This window comes from Pagrus major, chromosome 11 (assembly GCF_040436345.1).
Source record: "Pagrus major chromosome 11, Pma_NU_1.0".
Taxonomy (NCBI): Eukaryota; Metazoa; Chordata; class Actinopteri; order Spariformes; family Sparidae; genus Pagrus; species Pagrus major.
Window position 1 is genome coordinate 20702024 of NC_133225.1, and position 22690 is coordinate 20724713.

The following is a 22690-nucleotide window of genomic DNA, read 5'->3' on the forward strand; positions in this document are numbered from 1 at the left end:
AGAATTGGTTTACTGTAAAATGACAGTAACAGCTCATTTCAATAATATTTACAAATCTGCTTATTCTTTAAAAAGCCCTTGGTTTTAAGAGAACCTTCTGCATCAATGTATTTATTTGTGAAGGGACATGAATACAACTTGACAGATTTTTCAGTCATATCTGGCATAACATCTGCTGTTTGATTGCTGGTGCTGTACACCAACACTGTGTCCTAACTTCATGCAAGCATTCAATGTGTTGTGATGACGGGTGCTCATTGTCCACACTGAATCTGTTAAATATGCAATATATTACACCATGTAAACAAACTTGCATACCAATCAGCTGTGCACTGTAGAGCAGATACAAGACTTAACCACTTAAGTAATAGATTGGTGAGTTTGCTAAGGGCATATCTCCCTCTATGAAAATTCCTTGCTGACCACAGGCGGGTAAATGTATTATGACATGTCATTTATATGTAGTTTGTCCAGAGAAACCACTCAGTAATTTAATCAACAGTATGTAAAAAATACAATAAATCTGCCTCACCCTTGTATGAGCTGCTAACCTATCCAGAAGAAAATGTCTTAATCTGAATTTCTAAGGAGAGCTTTGAGGTTAATTGCTCGTCTTAATGCTATTAAAAAAACAACAACAAAAAAACACCCAAAGAACTTAATATGTTCTGTCACATGAAAAATTATTAAAGGTACTGTATCAGATATCAGCTGCTAAAATCCCCTTTCAGTCTAACCGTGGTGTGTCTTGCTTGTCCCACGGCTGACAGACATGACACCAGCATTCCCTTGTCAGGAGGGCCAAAACAGGAAGCCCCAATACCCCACACATACACATACACACACGTTCATAACCCTGCCATTGAATGACTGACAGGCTAGCTGGCCAGTGGGGGCTCCATGGAGGTTTGGTGTCTGCATGTGTGTTTGTGGGGTTGGACTAAAGGTTCCAGCTGGCCTGTCATGGGACTCCCAATCGCGTGTGAACGGTGCTCAGAGGCAGCTATGGCTAACTGGTCCAACACTGAAACACTCAACAGGCTGGAAAAGGTTAACTGAGGTGAGTTCAGCAGGGCAAAACCAGGAATATGTTTTTCTGTTTTATGTAACAGACCTCAAGAGCCCATACCAAAGGATATATTATTATATATAGGATAATTATTAAAAGGATAGAAAAATATGATCATTATTTAATTGGACTCAAAAGCAGACTATATTGGAAAATAAATTAGGAAATATCTCCATAATGTTTTGCTTTATTGTCATTACTCGTCACTTGCTCAGCAAACATTTTACTAAAGAGTTGATGGTCTCAATTGCGAAATTCAAGTATTCTTCAATACATGATGATTTTCATTTTGTAAAATGTGGATCCATTTTGAGTAAAATAGACAATAAACCAAAAAAGCAAAACAAATAGATTGCGATGACCATAATGTCAAACGCGAGGCTTCAAAACAGTAGATCACAAACCAATAGTTGATATTACAGTGGCGACATCCACTAATTGATATTCAGTTTATGATCTGCGTAAAAAAAAGCTTACGCTAAGAATTTAAGTTATATTTATAAAAAAGTTTGGTGTGCTGTTGCAGCATTAGTTATGGATGACCGAAACTGTATTTTTCTTTTATTCTGATAAGATGACAATTTAAAACTGTTCATAACTTTCCCAACATTGCAGCAGGTGTAAATGTAAAGCACATCAACTTTGCATGAGGCAAAAAAATGCTGTTCAACAATCTACTAACATGAATCACATCATTAATCACAGCTGAACACGATGGCCACACTTACTAAAACCTTATCTTTGATTGTAACTGGACACCACAACCTGTCAAGGCAAAGTCTCCAATGGCAAGCCAATCTGCACAGAATCTCTGACTCCCGCCTGAGCCGGAACCAGAGGACCGCCCCGATAACACACACACATCATCTCCACCTCCTATCACTAGTTAACCTTGACCAGCTAACCAACCACACATAAACACTCACACCCTTCTAGCCTTTGACTGACTCGCACATTTTGTGGAATGAGACCACAATTCCACCCAATAACCTCTGGTGTGAACTTAATTGTGTATACTCTGGTATTGAGTTTCGGACCATGCCTGGGTCCCGTAGCACTCAAAGAGAAACAGACGCTGTGAACTTGACAATGACTGTGTGTGAGAGAGAAAGATAGAGTTAAGGAGAGAGAGAGGGAGAGAGAGACATGGACCACCCAACGGCTGCGAAGAAAAACAAAGCTGGGTGGAGAGAAAAGTCAGCTTCGATCACATTGGAGGTAGGACAGTTGGAAGTTGTTGTGTGGTAGCAGTTCGACAAGGGTGAAAGAGGCAGCAAGAAAAAGAAAGTGAAGCCCTGAAAAAGTGATTTAATCTTGGAGTAGGTTTTTAGTAGCATTTATCTCAAAGCCAAAATGCCAAATCTGCTATTTTGTTAAGATAAAATCTCTTGTTTTAGATTGAGTAAATTTGTCTTTTTTTTGTTTTAGTATGGTTGAAAATTTGCCAGCTTTGTGATAATTTGCTGTGTTATCAAGGGAATGGAGGTACATGTACAGTGGTTTTCAATATTCAACTTTGAGCACTGCTGTTTTTCATTTTCCACATTTATCCTACATTCATTTATAATTCAGAGCTCAGGATTGCTTACTTAGTGACAGAAAAAGTAAATCAAACCAGCTCTTTAATTCAGAGTCTCTAACAAAGATGCTGAGTATCTCATCTCAAACTCCAGTTTTATGCTTTGAAATAAATGAACATGGATTCTCAAACAATCAACACAAGACAGATATTAACAGGTAACTTAAGGTGTTTTTCTTACTCCAACATTGTATACTCTATGCAGAACAATTACACTGCTTAATGTGGCAGAATCAGTATTCTTAGTTTTATAAATAAGAGCCACTGGACTGAAGGTTTCAAGAAGCAGGCTTATTGCCGGCTTTGAATCTCTAAATCAATCTCAAAGAAGTTTAAATGATTAACACTCTCACCACTGTTCAGAATAACCACTCACGTGCCCTTGATCTGGGTGTTTAACCTCTTATTGTATGAATCTAAAGCATAAAGGATGCTCAGTAGACTCTTCATTGGATTAACAAAGGCAAAGACACCAAAGCAAATGTAATATATATGTAATGTAATATAAAGTGCTCTCTTTTTTACATTTATTTCAGCAGCATCTTACATTACAAAGTTCAGTCATTATCTTTGTTATGTAAGTCCAGATGGCAGATTTTCTACAATTTGAAATACAAAAGACGTTAAATTCGACTAAATTAAAGTAACTTATTTAAAGGGAGATGTGGTGATGTGTGATGTGGTTCTAATGCTGGCCACCAGGGGGACAGGGATATGCAGAGTCTGATCAGGGAGTTGGAGGCTTCAATTCATTTCAGCGAAGAGGCAGTCAGTCAAGCAGTAGTGCAGCATATGTGAGGGGATGTGTGTGAGGGAAAGAGGAGGAGGGAGAAAAGGACCTCAATAATTCTGTAAGACTTTGATATCCTGTTCCTGCCAATCAACATTGTGTTGCAGGAAATTGAGTTACACTCAAGTATTGAGAAGTGTATGATTACATTACATTTTTATTAATTCTTTTTTACTGACTACATTTTTTGTGTGGCTACAAGACCTTTATTTGGTTAAAAAAAGGTTTATCAAGTTTCATTATGTCTTTACTTCGGTATTAATAGATGTCAATCACAAGTATTTTTTATAAGCTCTAGAATCAACGTTTAATCAAACTGAATCAGATCAAACTGAAGTGCATTAACTGACCTGCTTCTGTTGAACGTGTGAACCCAACACAGTGATCGCTCAGCCCCCGACTTCAGTCTGTTTTTGTCCTGAGGTCAGAGATCAAATGCTGCTGTTGACCCCCTGAACTGCCCTGTTACCCAAAGCTCAAAGTCCCGCTGGAGTGACTGATACACCCTGCTGTGTGTTTATGTGTGTGAGGAGTCAGTTACCTTTCTATGCAGATGAGTGTCTTTGGAGGCTTGGCTCAAGGGGTTTTCTAGTCTCTCTGGAACACAAGGAATGGACAGCTGACCTGAAGACAGACATACACACAGACAGAGATAAAGACACATGCAAACAGTCGGGTCTGCTAATGGTGTTCAGCTCCACCGAAAAGTAACTGAATACACACATTCACACACACAAGGACACGTGCTTGGAGCAAGTAAGTGAGCATTGGTTTCTTAAAGTCATTTAAAATGAATAACAACATATTAAAGTTTTATTGTTTACATATGTTAAGTGAATAGGACATGACAGATCTTTATGCTTATTTTGCAAACCAAATTTTACCCTGAAAAATCCTTACACAATATTATGGGCGTGATTTTTCTATTTCACATTTGTACTGAATAATTATGCAGACACCATCCAAGATTAACATTCAATAATGGCTGAAAATGGCCTTACTGATTCATCTGCATGTGCTGCATGCCCCAACAAACACACATGCAATGAAATAAGAGCATGTATACATTGCAAATATTATTTTGTGATTTCAGAATCATCACCTAGAAATGGACCACCCTGTATTACTACAATATTTTTTTAATACCCAGGAAGTGGACTAGGGAATGCCTAGTTTTAGCAATTTCATGACTGTGTCTCAGGATCCATGAAGCTTACCGTTCAGTAACTCAAAATATGAACAATCCCACCAAGAATTGTTTGTGTAGTTGTCAGTTAGTCCAAATTGCACAAATGGAGCAAATGTCTTTAAATAACTGAAAAAAACAAAAGGTATGTGAGCCATGATTGAGCAAAGTTAAACATAATAAAAATGATCCAACGGTTTCTAACCTCTATGTGACCTATAAGACTCACTGATCTGAACCAATTATAGAAGGAAACAAGACAGAATTACAAAGGATGGCCCAAAGGTTGAGGATTATATATCGGAGCCAATTAAAGCAGAATACGAAGAAGCCAAGACAAGCATGGCTAACAATACCATATTCATCAACTTTCATCAAGTCATTTTTCATTTCAGGCACTATATATATATATATATATATATATATATATACATATATATATATATATATATATATATATATATATACATATATATACATGTATGTTTCTGTGGTTTCATCACAAGGAACAGGTATTTTTTAACAATAAGCTGTTATCATGATGATGTGGCTGGAAAGAAATGACAAACTCAGCATTAGAATGAGGTCATGACCACGTAAATTTGTTAAATATAGTTTTTTTTATAAGCAATAACTTAAAGAGATTAAACATTTGACTGCAGGATGTCCTGATCTGTTTTACACTGCTTGGTAATGTCCTGTTTGATTTGGTTGGTTTTATCCAACCAGGGAAATCATCCACTAGAGCAACACCAGACCTACATAAACTGGTTAATGATTTAGGAACTATGCTAAATTTGGGCTATTTTTACATGTCATGGTGGAGAAACTTGGTCTTTACATTATTCATGTCCCCAGCAGTCTAACAATCTGTATGTTAAACCTGAAAGTTACATACATAGATATATGGACACAATCTCAGTAGGTATATCATTGTCATGAACCCATCCGCCCCATCTGTCTGTCTCCCTGCCTGTCTCTCTCCTCTCGTTCAGGGCCTGTCATGACTGCTCTCCAACAGGCCTCCTGTGTCTGGATTAATCTCCCTGGTTGACTGCTGATCTGAAGGTGGGTCGGCCACCATCCACCAACACCAAAACCAATTTCACCGTGTCACTGCAAGACACCCCCGCCCACCATTCCCCATCGTCACCCACACATGCACACACATTGCAAAATATCTTCATCTGTCTCTGTCTCATCTACATGGACGAGGGCAGGAGGGTGGGTGACTAGTCCGAAGGAGAAAGGTCAGTGCATTGAAGGAGTTCATCATTCTGAGGTGTCAGAGTCATTCTTTAGGAGAGCAGATGACGGGGAGAGGAAGGAGGAGAGGATGGGAGGTAGGGAGTAACAGAGAAAGAGAGAGGGGGTCTGTTTTATATTTGTCTGGTTATTGGGTAACAGCCAAAAGTTCATCATGGCCTGCGGAGCTAGCTGGCATCCACTGTGTGCAAATCAATCATGATACTGTTTGTGTTTCACCATCACATGTTGTCTTTGATTGTATCTTAATTATGAGCAACCTACACACACACACATACACATCTTGCTGAAGCTACGAATGGTCATTTGGTGGCTAAAAACACAACAGAGGGTTTGTTGAAACACAAGAAGCTGGTAGTCTCACACAAATACACACACATTCAGTCATTCCGAAATGATCATACAATGCATCCACCACACTCGCTGGCGTCTGGCATGAGGTAAACAGCTTTTAATAGCATCAAACTCACTGCAGTTTGTTTGGGACCATCTGTCCAGTCTATTGTGTTTCTCTGTTGTGGCTCTTTGGAAGCCCATTGGGTGACAGCTGATGTATGGGCTCTTACAAAGTCCCCAGCCAGGCCCTCGGGATCCTGCCACAATGCTTTCTCCCCATCTACGATCTATTTCTTCCTCTTTTGCTCCTGTTTTGTCTTATTATTTTCCTGGTCTCTTTTCTGCTTTACAGTGTTTTTTTAGATCTCAATGGTGCTGTCTGCATCTTCCAGGGGTGTTCTGTCAATTTATTATGGGTAGGAGTAGGAGTGAAGGAACAAGAAATTGTGTGCATACGTGTGCATCTGTGCTGAAGGTTGGGTCCCAAAGGTAGTGCTTGTGCTTTTGGAAGCACACTTGATAAGCTTGTTAATATTTTTAAACATTTTCTTTCTTGAGAGTTGCGTTGGTTTGACCTTTTCACCTCAGTACAGTCAGGTATTTTAGCATTAGAGGAAAGGCATATTAATCAATTTCTCCACTAGCTTGTGGTTGTAAATGAAATGACTCCATACAGATGAAGCCATAGCTGTATTATCATCGCATTTCAAGTATTTTTATCCATATTCTCACATTAGAAACCGTTAAGGGAAATGGAAATTGCTTGAGGTGGTTTTTATCTATTAATTAACATTAATAACATGCTATTAATGTCAGATTGTCATCTTTTCCCCATAATGTGACATAGCAAGCAAATATATGACTCTCAAGGCTGATCAGCTGTTTCTGCTCCAAGAGAAGAAGAAGAGGATGTTTGAAGTAGCTGTTTAAAGATGTACAGATGGCCAAGGCTTTTTACTTCTACTTCTTCTTCGAGGTTATTGTTTGGTAACAACTAGTTTTGTTTGTGGTTGCAAACTTCTTTTACTCTGTTCATTACAGCCATGTGTAATGTTACCTTTACAGCCAACGTCTGATAATACTACTAGTCTAATTATTTGCTCCAAAACTAATAGACTGAGGTGTGTCTAATCCACTTTTTTGTGTAATTTCTTGTGACATTTCAAAAGTTTGCTTCAAATGTGCTTGACAATCAAATGAAAACACAGCAATTGTATAAGATGGTTGCTGAAATACTACTGTATTGTGATTTCATCCAGTGTCTCTTTTGAACAAATACAATTTAACTGAATTTTAAAGGCATGACAAGATATAGTAAGTCTCTAAACTGTCTCTAGGAAGATAAGACTGTGAGAATTGTCTGCATTACAAATGTGGGAAAGTTGTATCCAGTTCAAAAGTGTTGACCATTAATTCAAAGGTTAATTCAGGACAGACATTACACAGTGAGTGCAATGTAGGACAGGTAGAACTTAATTTGAAGGTATCTTCTAGAATACCTTTAGTCTACATCATGCAAACCTGTATGCAAACACTTCTTGAGAAGCATCAACAAATGTGTCTGCCCGATTCAGAATTTTCTATGGTTTATAGAAAAAACATGAGTGAAAATTTTATGGGGTTCTTTTAGAGGTTGAGGAGTACACTAAAGTTGAGGGGTGGGGTGGACGCTGGGTTCAGGAAGTTTTCACTCCTTTCTTCCCATGGTGCCCCTGGCCTCTCCAACTTCCAGTCAAAGGCTGAAAGAAGCCAGATGCAGGCAGGATAATCACCACCTAATAAGAGGCTATATTGAAAGCAGGCCAGTGCTCGTACACTAAAAAGCTTGAAAGGTGTGTGCACACACATACACATGTATGCACATGGGTAGTTGAATACATATGCACACACATATTTGGGCAGGTGTAATTATGGTGCACGATGACACACTTTAAAAAGAAGCATATCACTCACATTCTGCACACGTGTGTGTACAGAAAACAACACACTCATACACATATGTAAACACATAGACAGCCACACCAGATCCAGATCATTTCCCCTCTTCTGACTTTAGTTCTCTACCACCATCCTAGAAAAATGTTAGCATATGGAAAAAGATACCAATAATTTCAAGATATACCAATTATCAATTTAGGAAATGACAGAACAGGATCCCCTATGATTTTGTATATGGTTGGTGTCTGTTTTGGTGTGACCCTATGAAAGAATGAGAATAAGCATAGAAACTGAAGTCCTATGCACACTCTAAAAAGTGACAGAATTTTACTGAACCTTGGGGGATTTCTTGGTCCTCATTAAGTATAAAACGTAGATTTTTGCTTCCTTTGTATCCTGGAGCAACTTCTGATAGAGTCTAGAGAGTATGTTGGCAGTGCTAAAACAAAATAACAGCTGAAGGAATGTTCTACCCACCAATCTTACATTTCAGCAGAGAAAATGGCTCAACATCAACCAGTGTTGGTGGACTGCAGCCCAGATGAAATCAGTTCCATTTATAAAATGTGGCACTACTGTGGTCTATTAAAACAATGAACATATCTTTTTATGTGTAATTGCATGTTTTTTGGACACAAACACTAAGAGGCTGTGTAATAATTACCATCATGAGTGCAACATTTTGCATGTTTTTTTTTTTGATTTACCAGTGAATTCACAACACTGACTATATAAATGAGTACAGAATACAGAGTGCTGCTCTTAACTCTAAACATTGTAAGACTGTCAAAACTGATTAATGTAGACAGTTGTACTGGCCTTGTATTGGTAGCCATTCACTTGGTGATGCAAGAGTACCTTCTATGTGTTGTATTTAACCACTATTAGACTGTGTAGCGGCTGTGGGCAATAGCGTTGGAAAAACACTTGCTGTACTTCTTTTCATTTGCACATTTCTTGAATTTTATTCCTTTCTTTCTCATATCCCTGGTCTGCTTCTATCTTCTGCAATACCTCTTTCCCCTCTCTTTTCTCTCTGTACTCTCCTATGGGTTTTTGACCTGTGTGGGTTTTGCAGGGTAGAGTGGGGTATCACTTTGATAAATAATTTTTATTTTTAGTCATTTCTCTCTCTGCAGAAACATGTGAAAAGCAACTAAAAGAGGTGTTGAGATTGTAAAAAATAGCCTTATTTTATTATATATTCATACCCTTATGATGTTTGTGCACAATTGTTTTTCAATTATCAAATTGATAATGTTAGCACACTGCCTTAAATTTTAAAAGAAAAGCTGCAGAAACCCTCCTCTAAACACAAGAATACACTGTATGAATCTCGCTAACAAAATGTGCCTTTACATATACGAAAGCCCCTACTGTAACATACAAAGAATGTCCCTTTCTCCAAATATATATCCATAAACCATCCATTCTCTTACACACACTCTCACACAACACAACCATTAGTCCAAACGTACACATCCCCCCCGTGGCACAGCACACCCAGTGTCCTGGTCTTACACCATCAGCAGCATCAAAAGGAGAATCTATATTCTCCCCTCTGCCTTTTTTCATTTGAGTAACTATGAGGAGCAGCAGCGGCAGCTGCAGCCTCTCTTGCTGCTCGTGCTCAGCCAGGGGAAGGCAGTAGGTTTAGCAGGCGAGGCAGATTTATGGCGGTGGAGGTGACCTCTGGGGCCGTAACACGGTGATGGGTGAGTGGCTCTCAACAGTAAGCTACTGGCACTTGACAAAGTGCCCGAAGCAGAATGAATTTACTTCTCTTTTCCTCAATCATCAAGCAGCCACTGCCCTGACCCCCATCCTGACTGCTATAACAAGATCTCCCATCTCACAAGGGCCTGAAAAATTTACTGTCACATCTACTTTTCAATGAGCTCAAGTGAGCACTTCTTTCACCTTCAGCGGAGCAGGTGCTGGTGTGGAGGAGGGCTAACCTGCCCCAGTGTGTGTTTGTGTGTGTGTTCTATGTGGTGTGTGTGTGTGTGTGTGTGTGTGTGTGTGTGTAAGAGAGAGAGTGAGGGAGAGACAGATTTGTGCACACATGCACACATGTGCGCAGGTCTAATGACTTGCCCCCTCACTTACCCAGGCTGATTGTATTACACTCACATACCCTCATAATCACACACACTCACAAACTTTAATACATTATTTCAAACACACAATATCACAGAAAGTGAAAAAGACCATACAGCATGATAACTTTATGTTTGCACACAAACACACACATAGTACAACAACCTCATACCCTCTCTGACACTCTCACACACACATAAGGAGAGAATGGGGTTGCCAGCAGGGACACAAAGGGCACTGCTATATGGATGTCAGTAGACACCTCTACCGTTTATATTAGAAGTCAATCTACCTTATCACATCCCTTATACACATATACACACACTGGCACACACACCAGGCATTATGAAGTCTATGTGTTTGCCAGCTTTCATCAGCATGATGGCAGTAGAGTTGGACTTAATGATCCTGATATTTTTTTTATATGCAGACGATAAATCTCGCTGCACACACATTCAGATTTCACCTTTCTTGCACTGTGGTTGTTGAGGTGAAATCACAGTGGCTGTGATAGAGAGTAAACATGACCAGACTAAAGATATACATTAGTATTTCAAATAGATTAATAGTGTTTGCAATAGCATTGCGTAATAAAAACAAATAACATATGTTCCCTTAATTGAATCAAACTGCATTTTTGGTCATTTCTTAAATAAGATAAGCCTCCAGTCAAATTCTATATATAGATTTTTCAAACACTGCATCAACTCCACCATCTCTGCTGTGTATTTAATGTCATGTCAATGACCTCTTGTCACTGGAGTAGGCACCAACGAGCATGAAGATACTTTAGCTTACATTTATTTCAACTTCAGGAAAGTAGGAGATAGTTCTGGATATCTCCAGATATATGACCATTAAAGATAAGACCAAGTTTGAAAATCATTGACAAAAATGACAGAGGTACTTTCTTAGCATACAGCCCCATAAGAAATCCGGTATGTAATGTAATTTGGTCTGTGCATTTTAAATTCCTTTGCCACTTAAAAACATAGTCATAGTTGACATTTAATCTTGTTGATTTGTCTCAGCAGAGAAGGCTCCATTTGTTTAAATGGTGACTGCATCAAATTGTCGATGTATATTATAGTTACAGAGCCAATCAATACATTGTATATTACACAAAGGAAGTTGGTTAAGCCAACATTTCATTTTGTCAACTTCACTCTTTAAAATGCCATAACTAATTCAACCTCTTTCCTTTTATGACCCGCTCTTTTGCCCACCCTCACCCACTGAGATAATGTTATCATGATGAGCCAATAAAAATCAATGATTAAACATGTGTAATTTTCCAGAGACGATGTATTAAAATTTATTGTCTCTCTCTCTAGCGAGCCATCACATCAGCCCTGGAGCGGCAGACACTCTAGAGCAGGTTACAACTGAAAATAAAGAAGGGCATTAAAAGCTATTCAATAAGCCACTGTAAAATTGATCAGGTTATAAAAGCTGCTATCTGCCAGCTCTCCTAGCCCTCCCACCCATTTCAAACAGGGAAATGTGGCTGCGGAGAGCATGGAAGGAATGATGGAGAATATGGAAAAAAGACAAAAAGAGAGTGTAAAAGGGAAATGAAACGGGAAGACAAATAATGAATTGATCAGCTGAAGCTAGGAGAGAAGTGACAGAGAAATGGGAAAAGTGAGATAGTGAGGGGAGTTATAAAGAGTTTAGCTGTGTTTGATGATGCTGATATAGCACTCACAGTATAATCACATACGTAGCAATTAAACAGTGTGACTTGAAATGGTATACTAACAAACTGCAACTCCCCAGTCACTATATAAGATATTCTGCATTACACACCCACACTCCACAACATACAGTAATATTTCCTCTTATCTCTCTCCAGTTTACTTTTCTTACTAAATCATTTTGGTTCTGAGTCACCTGCAAGTTGCCTGAGTCAGGCATGTAAAGTGATATGTTGCTGGCTGTCTGAGCTGGTATTCCACTAGAAAAAATTAAATACTGTCAGTGGAATGTTCATAGCCCAACTACATCTGGATTGCTACACCCAGCAAGACTCAAATGTCTGGCACTAAAATTGATTTCTTTACTGCCTGTGTTAAAACATAGTGCCAGGCTGTTATTGGCCAATTGTGCCAGTTTACTGCCAACTTGTGGCAATGAAGTCAAAGGAGAAAGTTAATCTCAAAAGAAACAGTTTTCATCTCATCAGCCTCTCCCACCAAATGTTTTTTAATCTTACTGTTTTACTGTGGAACAACTGCGGTGAGACTTCAAGTCACTGAGAAAGAAAGATGAGCACATTGTCCCACCAACTTCAATAAGTGAAGAAAACTCCAAAAAATGGGGAGCATACTGCACGACAACCCCTGGAGATTTATGGTTTGATAATCTATATGGACAGTATGCCACTCGGGCCTTTCTATTGCCATCTTACAAAAAAAAAAAGGAAATTGAAAAAAGAAAAAAAGAAAAAAGAAATAAGACAAGAAATAAGAAAATTCCACTGGCAAATAGCAGTGCTGTCGGCTGAATCAGTGGCAGTGGCTCGGCAAACTGCGTTTTTCTTTTAACTTTCAATTCTCCTAAGCATCCGTGCTTCACAGCCCCTTGGGCTATTGCCTTTCTCAATCTGTCCCTGGAGAGGCAGGAGTTATGGTCCCTGTCGATTGAGGAGAAAGGGATGTTATTCCCCTGTCACCTCCTGGTCGCGCCGCCATCCTCCCTGCCCTGATCTACGGCCGACTCCCCCCCTTACCCCCTTCCTCTTCCCCACTTTGCTTTGTCGTAAGCTGCCAGCTATGTCGTTGCCATGGGCTGTTGAAATGAGAACGATGGAAAAATGTTCTGGGGGGAGGGGGGTGGAGGTGCTGATATTGGTTTAGAGGTGCTGTTGGCAGCTGCACGATGGTAGTAGTGGTGAATGTTTTAGTATTGTGTTAAGATACTTGCAGAAAAAAGGTGTGTATGTGTGTGTGCTCGTGTATGAAAATATACAGTAAATACATGCAGAATAAGGAAAGAACAACTATTTAGCAAAATCTGTGACTTAGGCTGCTGCATTTTTCCATTTAAATGTTGTTGTGCAGCTTTACACAATGCATATTTATTAAGATAGAGCATAGTATCCCTTCTTTGCTGCAGAGAGGGGTGATGACGTGGGGTGGGGGGAGTGAGACAGTTTGTCCCAGGGGAGGTGACCTACTCCAGGGCACATGCAGGTCCTTGAGTGACAACCTTGATAGGGGAGCAGTGACAGGGTTAAACATGAAAGGCAGTTAGCTGGCGATTGTGTGTGATCAAAGGTGTGGTGGTCGCTACCTCTGTGTCACAGTGGTCCCTGTAGGCTTGGTTTCATGTTGGGCGGCTGATTGCTACAATTCTTCAATTATGTCGTACATTTATTATTTTTAAAAGCCCTATGGGTTGATTTCTTCTTGCTTGCTTTCAATTTCATAACTCTGTCGTCTTTGATTTCAGAGGGAAAATCTTTTTGAATCTTTGAAAGTTCTATACATTTTTCCTACACCTTGTACAGGTTCTAGTGGCTCAAGATGGGAACCATTGCACCATTAAAAAGCTCGCCATTGACAAGTTTGTGTGCATGTTTAAATAAGCTGTATTTCTGTGCGGGTTTCATTTGTGGTTTCTAAGAAGCTCTTAAAGAAAAAATGTGTCATGGTTCTGTTTTCTGGTTTAGTCGAGGAACTATATAGATTAAAAAAAAAGTGCAGGCCCCCTTAAACCAAAGACACCACCAATGAACATCAGCAGTGCACCTGACACATGCAGAACAGAGAACTCAGAGAGTCCCATTTCCATCCTAGCCGGCACTCTTTTAGGTGCTACTGCACCTTAGGCAAATCCAGAGTTTGTGAGGGTCTTTCTGGGTGAAGGAATAAATAAATAAGCAGATAAATAGATGAATAACCCAGAGGAATGGGAGCCCATGCGGCTTGGCCATCCATCATATATCCTATTACCACGCACTCAGCGGCACCTGCAGTATGTATAATGCAGTCAACCTCTGTAAGCAGATACAAATTCAACTCTTTTCCTCCTCAATTTGTTATATCTGACAACGCCACAGCTTGTGCCTTGTTGTTTCTTTGAATTATGAATAGATTCCCTTCACCAGACTTTCGCTTGTGCGTGATAGCGTGGCGTTGTTATGCAGAACAGCTGCGGAAAACAAATGTGAGAGGCCTGGTACGCTTTGTAGCGGTTGGGCGAATATGCATAAACAGTTGCATTTAAAGCCACTTAAGAACAACCAAATGGGCTCAATATTTCATCTTTGGATTTGTTTCATTGGGTGTGATGAATTAGAAATGCCAGAATGTACTGCGAGTGCATAGAATGCAGTTGTTTCAGTGTTTCAAATGATCGAAGAACAATTTTGAGATTTTTCACCAGTGAGATATGGTAGACACATGGTTCAACTGACAATTTAAAACTTAATTCCCATCAGAAAGTCCTTTCTCTAATGTAGTCATGATACTTGGAACCACAAATATTACAAATATTCACAAACTGAGACAATAAAAGAATGGAAGGAGTTTGTGACAGAGGAAGAGAGGGAGCAACAGAAAGAAGAAAGGAAAGCTAGGGACTAAATACAAATTAACAAATCAGATACAAGCGGAAGAGAGAGAGAGTGAGAGCAACAAAGTGGGCGAGAGGAATGTAAATACATGGCAAACTGACAGCACATTTTGACCGCTGCCTGTTTGTTTGGGTATTTACTCTTTGAGACTACAATCAAACCCTCAAAGCTTCAGCCCACATGACAAAAGCCAATTTCAGGGCCACATATTCCCCAAAACAGCCAAACCAACAAACTAAATCCAAATCCACACTCAAACATAGGCACACACACACACACAAAACCCCAAAGTAATATCCACTTATTTGTCCATCACTTCAAAATGCAAAGAGGATGCAGGAAAAATGCAACAAATTTAATTTGTGCACAGAGAGAGGGGCAGGGGAAGATACGCTGAGAGGAAGTGATTTTTATGGGGGACTTGGCTGAACTTTCAAGCCCTGTTTGGTTTGAGCAGATGTAGAATTAGTACACATCACTTTGCATCAAAGAGACGTAAAACACAAGCTGCCGCTCAGAGGCCAAATACCTCTCTGTCACACAGACACATAGGCACACCTAACCTTTGCGTTTCTGCTGTGGTAATTATCCATGTGATATCAATTCCCACAGCGACAAACTTCTCTCTTTGCTGTTTTTGAAGCATGTTTGATGTCTACATATAATAGTTAGACCAGTTAAAATGAATAAAAAAACACAATCACATTTGTTTTACTCTGCCCACTTTAAGAAGGCATCTGAATTTTATCTTCTGTTTATAAATTGACCAGTTTAACAGTTCACACTTCCAACAGTTTTTGCAGTGTTCAAAAAAGATCAGACACCTGAATCACATATTCATGCATCTAGTACACTCAAGCACCAATCAAGGATATTTGAAATTGTAACTCAATTGTGCCACAAAAACAGATCTGCACATGCAAATCCTAATGAGTGAAACTCCTACAGAAAAGAAGGTCCAGCAGCACCTCACAACTGCTTTCATTTTGTTTCAATTTAATATGTCAGATTTAATATGTCAGATCATTTGCACGTTATTCATCAACAAACCAGTCGTTATATATTCACTCAAAGATAATAGTGATACATCTGCTTAGGGTTTAAATTATCATAATATTGTAATATATATGACTTGTACTATCCTGCCGAAAAAGGTGGAAGGCTGAACATTTTATCATTTTCTTCATTTAATGCAGTTCTCTCGAGTGTAAATATCTTCGGACCAAATCAAATTGTTGAAAAAATGTCAAATTTCCTTGATATATAGTGATATTGCTGTAATTTATCAAAAATATAGTCATATTTGACTTTGTCAGAGGTGCACATCCCCAATCACAGAGAAACTGATTCAACATCAAGCAGCCAGATGACATTGCTGCAAACATGCTGTCATTACACAAGGGAATATTTTTTTTCTCAGTCTTTCTTTCTTTTCTTTCTTGCATTTTTGAAACAGAAGATTCTGTTGCATGTCAATGAACTGGGCTAAACATGCATGACAAGCAATAGTGTGTGGGTGGAGAGAGGGACGGGGGAGCCAACCCCATGGTGGTGTCAGCGAAGGATCTGTGTGTAATCTGCAGAAGATGCATGCAATAGACCGCCACACTACTTTATCTACAAGGCCCCTAATTGCGAGGGATGTTGAGGAACACATGTTAGTAAAAGAGGAAGGGGAAGGGGTGTCAGATGTCAGCAATGTGCAGGCATATGGTTCCTACAAGCTGTGTTACGTAAACTGGAAATGACACCAGAAATCAGGTCTGCTAAGATGAACTTGTGAGAACCACATGATACGGCAATATACTCTACATATTCTTCATTATAGTCACCCGGTAAACAGGTTTTTAAAGTGGGGGACAGACTGACAAACCAACTGACCAATCTATTTCTGGTCCTATAGATGCTTAAAACTTAATCACACAACATTAATCCAAAATGAAATCTCTAGAATAAATTGTGACCTTCACATTTAGAAACACTATGATATTAAGAAGACGTTAAGGACAAGTGTCATCACCATTGCACCACTGACTGTTTCAACTGAAATGTGTATCATAAAAGATAGATGACTGCTTGGCCGTCTTTGCTCGTTGAGGTTAAGGCTATAAAAGGTTCTATATCTAAGACTGGCCACCAGTTGAATTCATACTCGACTAATTTGCTTGAATCTAAGAGTCAAGCAGTGGAAATCAATGTCAATGTTAACTCTAGTTTATGTTTCTTTTTCTATCAGTGTTGGGGGTACCATTTTACAGTTATACCTTTACTTTTAGCAGCAACAAAGTAATATAACACATTACTCATAGGATTTCGGTTAAGTAATGTGTAACAACCTGAAAGTTTTTTCTTTTTTAGAATAGGCCCTTTTGACATGACGTCAAAACTGTTATTTCTTCACAATCTGCTGATAATTTTAGTTAATTTTGGAATGGTTTTTAATAAAAATTATTACATATAGCCCCTTTAACAAAGCAGGAACTTGTCGCCAGGTAACACTGTTGACCCTGCACATTATTCCGTTTAAAAGGGCTTGCGGCCTTCAACTCAGCCATTGTATGGGGCCATCTAATCAGGAATGCAATACTCATGCACATACACAAACACCCACACAACCCTTCCCCTTTCAATTCAAATCCCCACACACTTCACCCCCCATTCCTCTTTTATTCCTTCATTTTGCACTTGTCCTTCTCTTATGCTCACAGTAAATATGCGCTTTACTTTGTTCACCTTTTTCATCATGCAACCTCAACATAACCCACTGTCTGCTTTGGACATTGTGCCAACCAACTTGAGTTAAGAGAAAGATGGAAAAGGCAGGTATCAAAAGCAAAACACTCCCCCTCACATACACCCACCCTTACCAAAAGGGGTTGACCTTGCATGCAAGCTACCACTGTCACTTGGTAGTGAGGAGGAGATGCTGTGGTTATTGTTAAGAAAAATGGGTCCAATCTGGTTATTTGTTGTTTGTGCTTTATGGTGGGAAGACATGTTGTAGCATATGTGGAAAATACAGTCAAATTATAGCACCATGTAAAGCAACCACTTTCCAAAAAAGCAATTTTCTGCTCATTTCGGTCCTGGCACAGTTCTGCTTGATTTTTTTGTTTTCTTCTTCAAATTTTTAAAGATGCTATTTGATCAAAAACGACAGATCCAGCAAATATTGTAATGTACTGCACTGTTTGCTAAAGTCTAGATTATTTTTATATGTATATATATATATATATATATATATATATATATATATATATACATACATATATACACACATATACATATATGTATATATACATATATGTATATATATATATATATATATATATATATATATATATATGTATATACATATATATACATCTAGTAGCATTGAGTCTGGAGTAGATTGTAGAGGCAGCAAATGGGCTGAGTAATGGCATCTGACAATCAATTATTTCTGCAATTGTGTAACATCAAAAAGATGATTTCCGCTGCCGAGTTTGACTTGTTAGGTTACACTGGAGGTTCAGTTATGTAAATGTGACATAGGGACTGATTTAACTACTGCGTGCTGAGTGAATGAAAGAGACAGTAATAGTGTCGAGGACCATGCAAATCACCTGCAAAGGAAACGCTGTAAATCACAGTCTGAGAGGTGCAGAGAGCGGCAACAAGGAGCAATAACACACAGCACATGTACTATTCAAATGTGAATATCATTATTGTACAAGTCATAAACCATGATCCACATAGTATTTACCACAGATACTGTGCATTCAGTTATATTCAATTGTTCTATGACATTGTCAATGAATAAAATAGTATAAAAGTATTAACAATTAAAAAGAGAAAAAACATGAGACATCAGCATTGGAGTTTTTAACCTTAACAGTGTCAGCCCAGTCATTTCTTTTATTGTCATTAATATAATTCAAGAGTTGTAATTTAAACGGACATATTTTCATAAACGTGTTCAGTATTTGTTTTCTGTTTTAGCACTTTTACAAATAAGTAACTCCAAGTTAATAAAAAATCTAAAAAGCTGCAAATGCTACATCAACATGGGCAGCAGAACGAGCAACACTAAGAAGTTTCCCTGCTTTGAAACTGGTGTCTCCAATCTTTTCCACAACCAAATGACTCTTAACTTGCTGAGTGCAGTACAGGTCAGGCAGCGAGACTGAAGCCAGGGTGTCTGGTTAGTGTTTAAATTTAACAGGAGATTTCTGATGTCTGATTTCACTCAACAGGCCAGCCGCAACTCTCTGTTTCATAGTGTCTTGCAATAATGCATTGCAGATATGCCAGTGGGGGAAGAGTAGGGGAATATATATAGCTAAAGCTTGATCCAACTTTATGATCATTTTGAAGGCTGCAGGGTTTCTAATATTTTTAACAACCCATTTTTATCAATGAAAGTAGACTGAACATTAAAACAACTCAAGTACAATGCGGTACAATTGACAGCGCCACAAACAAATTACAGCCTCCAAAATGACCACTGAATCAACACTTCTCTAAAAGAAATTCCACAAAAATACATTATAACTTTGATGAAGACAGTTGAATGTAGAGCTGTTTTTGGCCGGAAAACCTAATAAACTGCAACTGACTGCATGAAAAAGTTTATGCAAAGAAAAAATAAATAAATTTGTACTTGTGATGATAAAAAAACAAGCATTAATTAAATAAAACATATTACCTTAAAAATGTAACCGCTATGTCATTGGGACACAGTTATCAAGTGGGCACATTCAAACATACATTCGTGTTTTGATGAATTCGTTGCAGCCTGCCTGGTCTGCCATCCACATACTGTACACACACATACGCCACACATGAGTTCTAAATATTTGCTATTGCCATTGAATTAATCATGAAAAGGCTTAGCTGCACTCATGGTGCAAAAATGTACAGTGAAAATTAAAATCCTTTGCAGGCAAAACTACCACTTCTGAAATGAAAATTTCAAAAAGCAAGGTTACAGGTGCTGCCTCGTCAAAAGAAAGGGTACATTAAGAAACAATGGTAAACAACCCACAAAATATTTCACTTATTCTTATATATTCAGATTTCATCTTTCATTCTAATTAAAAGAATATCACTAGTTGGGTGGCCTTCCTTGTACTTTTCAAGTGACGGTGGATTAGTTGTGCTTTTTGAGAAGCAAGGCCAACAGAGAAATCAAATTAGCAAGCAATCTTGTGACTTGCTATTATGTTCAGTTCCAAAGGCAGCTGTTTAAAACCTCTGATCAACTAGGTAAAACTGTGAGGGAAAGTAAATTAGAGATATTAGTAATATAGTTAAACCACCAAAGCCCCAACTGTAAGTGTAATCAAAAGTAAGCAGTCTAGAAGTGCAAATTGCTTGATTCCAGTGGCAGCTATACTGAATTATGTTTATTACAGTTAGGGTCAAAGCATGGATGTGTTGTTAATACTCATTATGGTGTTCCAAGATGGCACCCATTTAATTCCTGTGAATGTTCAAATAGTAAAATTTTTCTGGATTCTGCATTTTTTCCCCGTAACTCTTATGAATTAGAGAATATCCTCAAACATGAGGGCACAGAATCAAAGTCTGCCAATGTGTCTTTTTTTACAATATCACAGAATGTGTACCTGAATGATTGTGTCTTTTTGCTTTTGCTTGTGTTAAAATAAACCTAAGCAAGAGGATATTGCAGTAAGGCAGATGGGAGTAGAATTTGATTTCAGCAAATACAAAGTAAGTAGGTAAGACTCATGTATTATAAATATTGCTGCATAGAACTATCATTAGCATTTTACTGTTTCAACTTAGGAAGGTTTCAATGTCCTACTGGAGATCTTCCCCCCACCAAACATATTTACTTGTCAAAACAGGCAAATATATCACTAATAACATTAACAGTTTTGTTTCATTTAGGCTCAGCCATGCCAGTGAGCCAATGCTCTCAACAACCGTGCCAGCACACATTGTTTGAGTTATTACCTGTGTTTGATGAGTCTAAGTGTCCATGGTGTAAAAAAGTCTACAGTATTAATGCAAACCAGGGGATGTAATTGTTTCAATGTGTACCATATGCTAATTGTAACATTACAAATATATTCCTAGTTACTGTGAAAAGTCATGATTGTCAGTGACTGAAAACAGAGGGTCAAAAAGACAATCTTGCCCCCACTGAGTTAAAAGTGGAGAGGTCAAGGGCCTGATTTGCCTTATGGTTTTATGGCATGGTACGTCAACTCACCTCTGGTCCTCTCTTCCTCCTTCCCCAGGCCAGGGGTGATGTAGGTAGGGGTGGCCTCCTCCTCCTGGTTTGAAGTAGTTCCTAATGGGAAACTGACAGGGCGAGAGCTGGTAACTGAGCTGGATGGTCGGGAACTGGCACAGTTCTGTAAAAAATGAGGAGGCAGTGTCAGCTGCAGGAGGTCACTGTAGGGTTAAATACCTTTTAACAGAATAGACTACAATACATCAAGCTTTCCTAGTTGATCATTAGTGATGCAAACAAACTTTAATTTCATCGCAAGGATCACCAGCCTAATTTCGACTTTCTTTTATACAAAATAATTTTGAATTTGTGTTTGCATTAAACACAAGCTATCAAAACAAATTCACACTGTTTAAAGTCAGCACTGTGTATTAGATAGGAGAATATGCTCCGGATCGAATAAATCTTATCATTAATTAGAGGGATTAATGGTGGCTTTTAACATTTTGACTTTCCTCTATTGATTCTAAAAACAAGCCAACATAGAGAACAAAAAACAAAAAAATAATATCCCCAAAAGGGATCAATAAAGTACTTCCTGTTAATACAATACAGATCACGTAGTGATCGTATATTGTAATTGTAATGGTAATTGTAATGGCTGTAATAGCTATTGTAATTGTAATGGCTATTGTAGACCACTGTATCGTTCTTCCAACAAAAAAGCACCAGACCTAAGCAGCTGCTCTATTTATCTTAATTAAGAGACCTCCTTGTTTCACACATGTAACATGCATCGTCCAGCCAGACCAAAATAAATGGCAATCACAGAAATCCCATTTGTTTGCACAGCTCTCAAACAGACTGTGGGATTCAACAGGCAGCGGGGCCTGTTGTATTTCATACTGTACTTCTATCGAGGTAGGAATGCCTCACACTGCTTTTGTGTATTGTTGATGCACTGCTACACGTCGTTGTAAGTCACTCCAACCAGGGGTCTCATTAACATAAATGATTTACTTTTTATTTAAAGTCATTCATCCAACAACCTGAACAACATGCAGTTATGTCACACCTATTCCTGTGGTACCAGATAAAGACAAAAAAGAAATATTAAATATCCACTTGTGAAAGTCAAATTCCAGTCCAATTAATTTCTTTCAGAGCCAAGACTGATTCAAGCCAACACCTGGCTTCCTATAAGTTGTCAAAACTTGAATTAAGATCAAAAAAACTAATCCGCTTCCAATTTATATCTATATTTCAGTGGTGTCAGAGGTATGGAGTATTGAGGGGGGGTAGTTTTTTATTTGGGTCGTGCAACTGACAGCTTTATTTCATAAAGCAATCTGGCTATGTGTGTAGAAGAGGGAGGTCAGGGTGGGTCAGGAGGTACTTGGTATCAAACAGGCAAGCTACACTGGTCAACGTGTGTGTATGTGTGAGTATAAAACCCCACCCCCCCCAGGGCTAAAAATGGTGTGTGTGCGACTCATACTGATGTAGAGGGCTACTATGAGGAAGAGGCCTAAAGAGGTCGAAAGAAGGGTGCAATTTAAGAGGGGAGAGTGTTTGATTAGGTTAGGTGGAATTTATATGAGAGGTCATCAAGGTCAGAGGTGTGTCATGTCACTGTACCAGGAGCAATATATAATTAAATTGT

The 22690-nt window shown here is 38.6% G+C and overlaps 1 protein-coding gene across 1 annotated transcript in view; it reads right to left on the reverse strand.

The window, feature by feature from the left end:
* The window catches only part of LOC141004802 (adhesion G protein-coupled receptor D2), an 89166-nt gene that overhangs the window by 14764 nt on the left and 51712 nt on the right, over window positions 1-22690 (reverse strand). Inside the window, exons 22-23 of the mRNA XM_073476464.1 lie at window positions 21064-21208; window positions 3980-4062 (exon numbers count right to left, since the gene is read on the reverse strand). Of these exons, the coding sequence (XP_073332565.1) occupies window positions 3980-4062; window positions 21064-21208 (228 nt within the window). The remainder of the gene's footprint in view (window positions 1-3979; window positions 4063-21063; window positions 21209-22690) is intronic.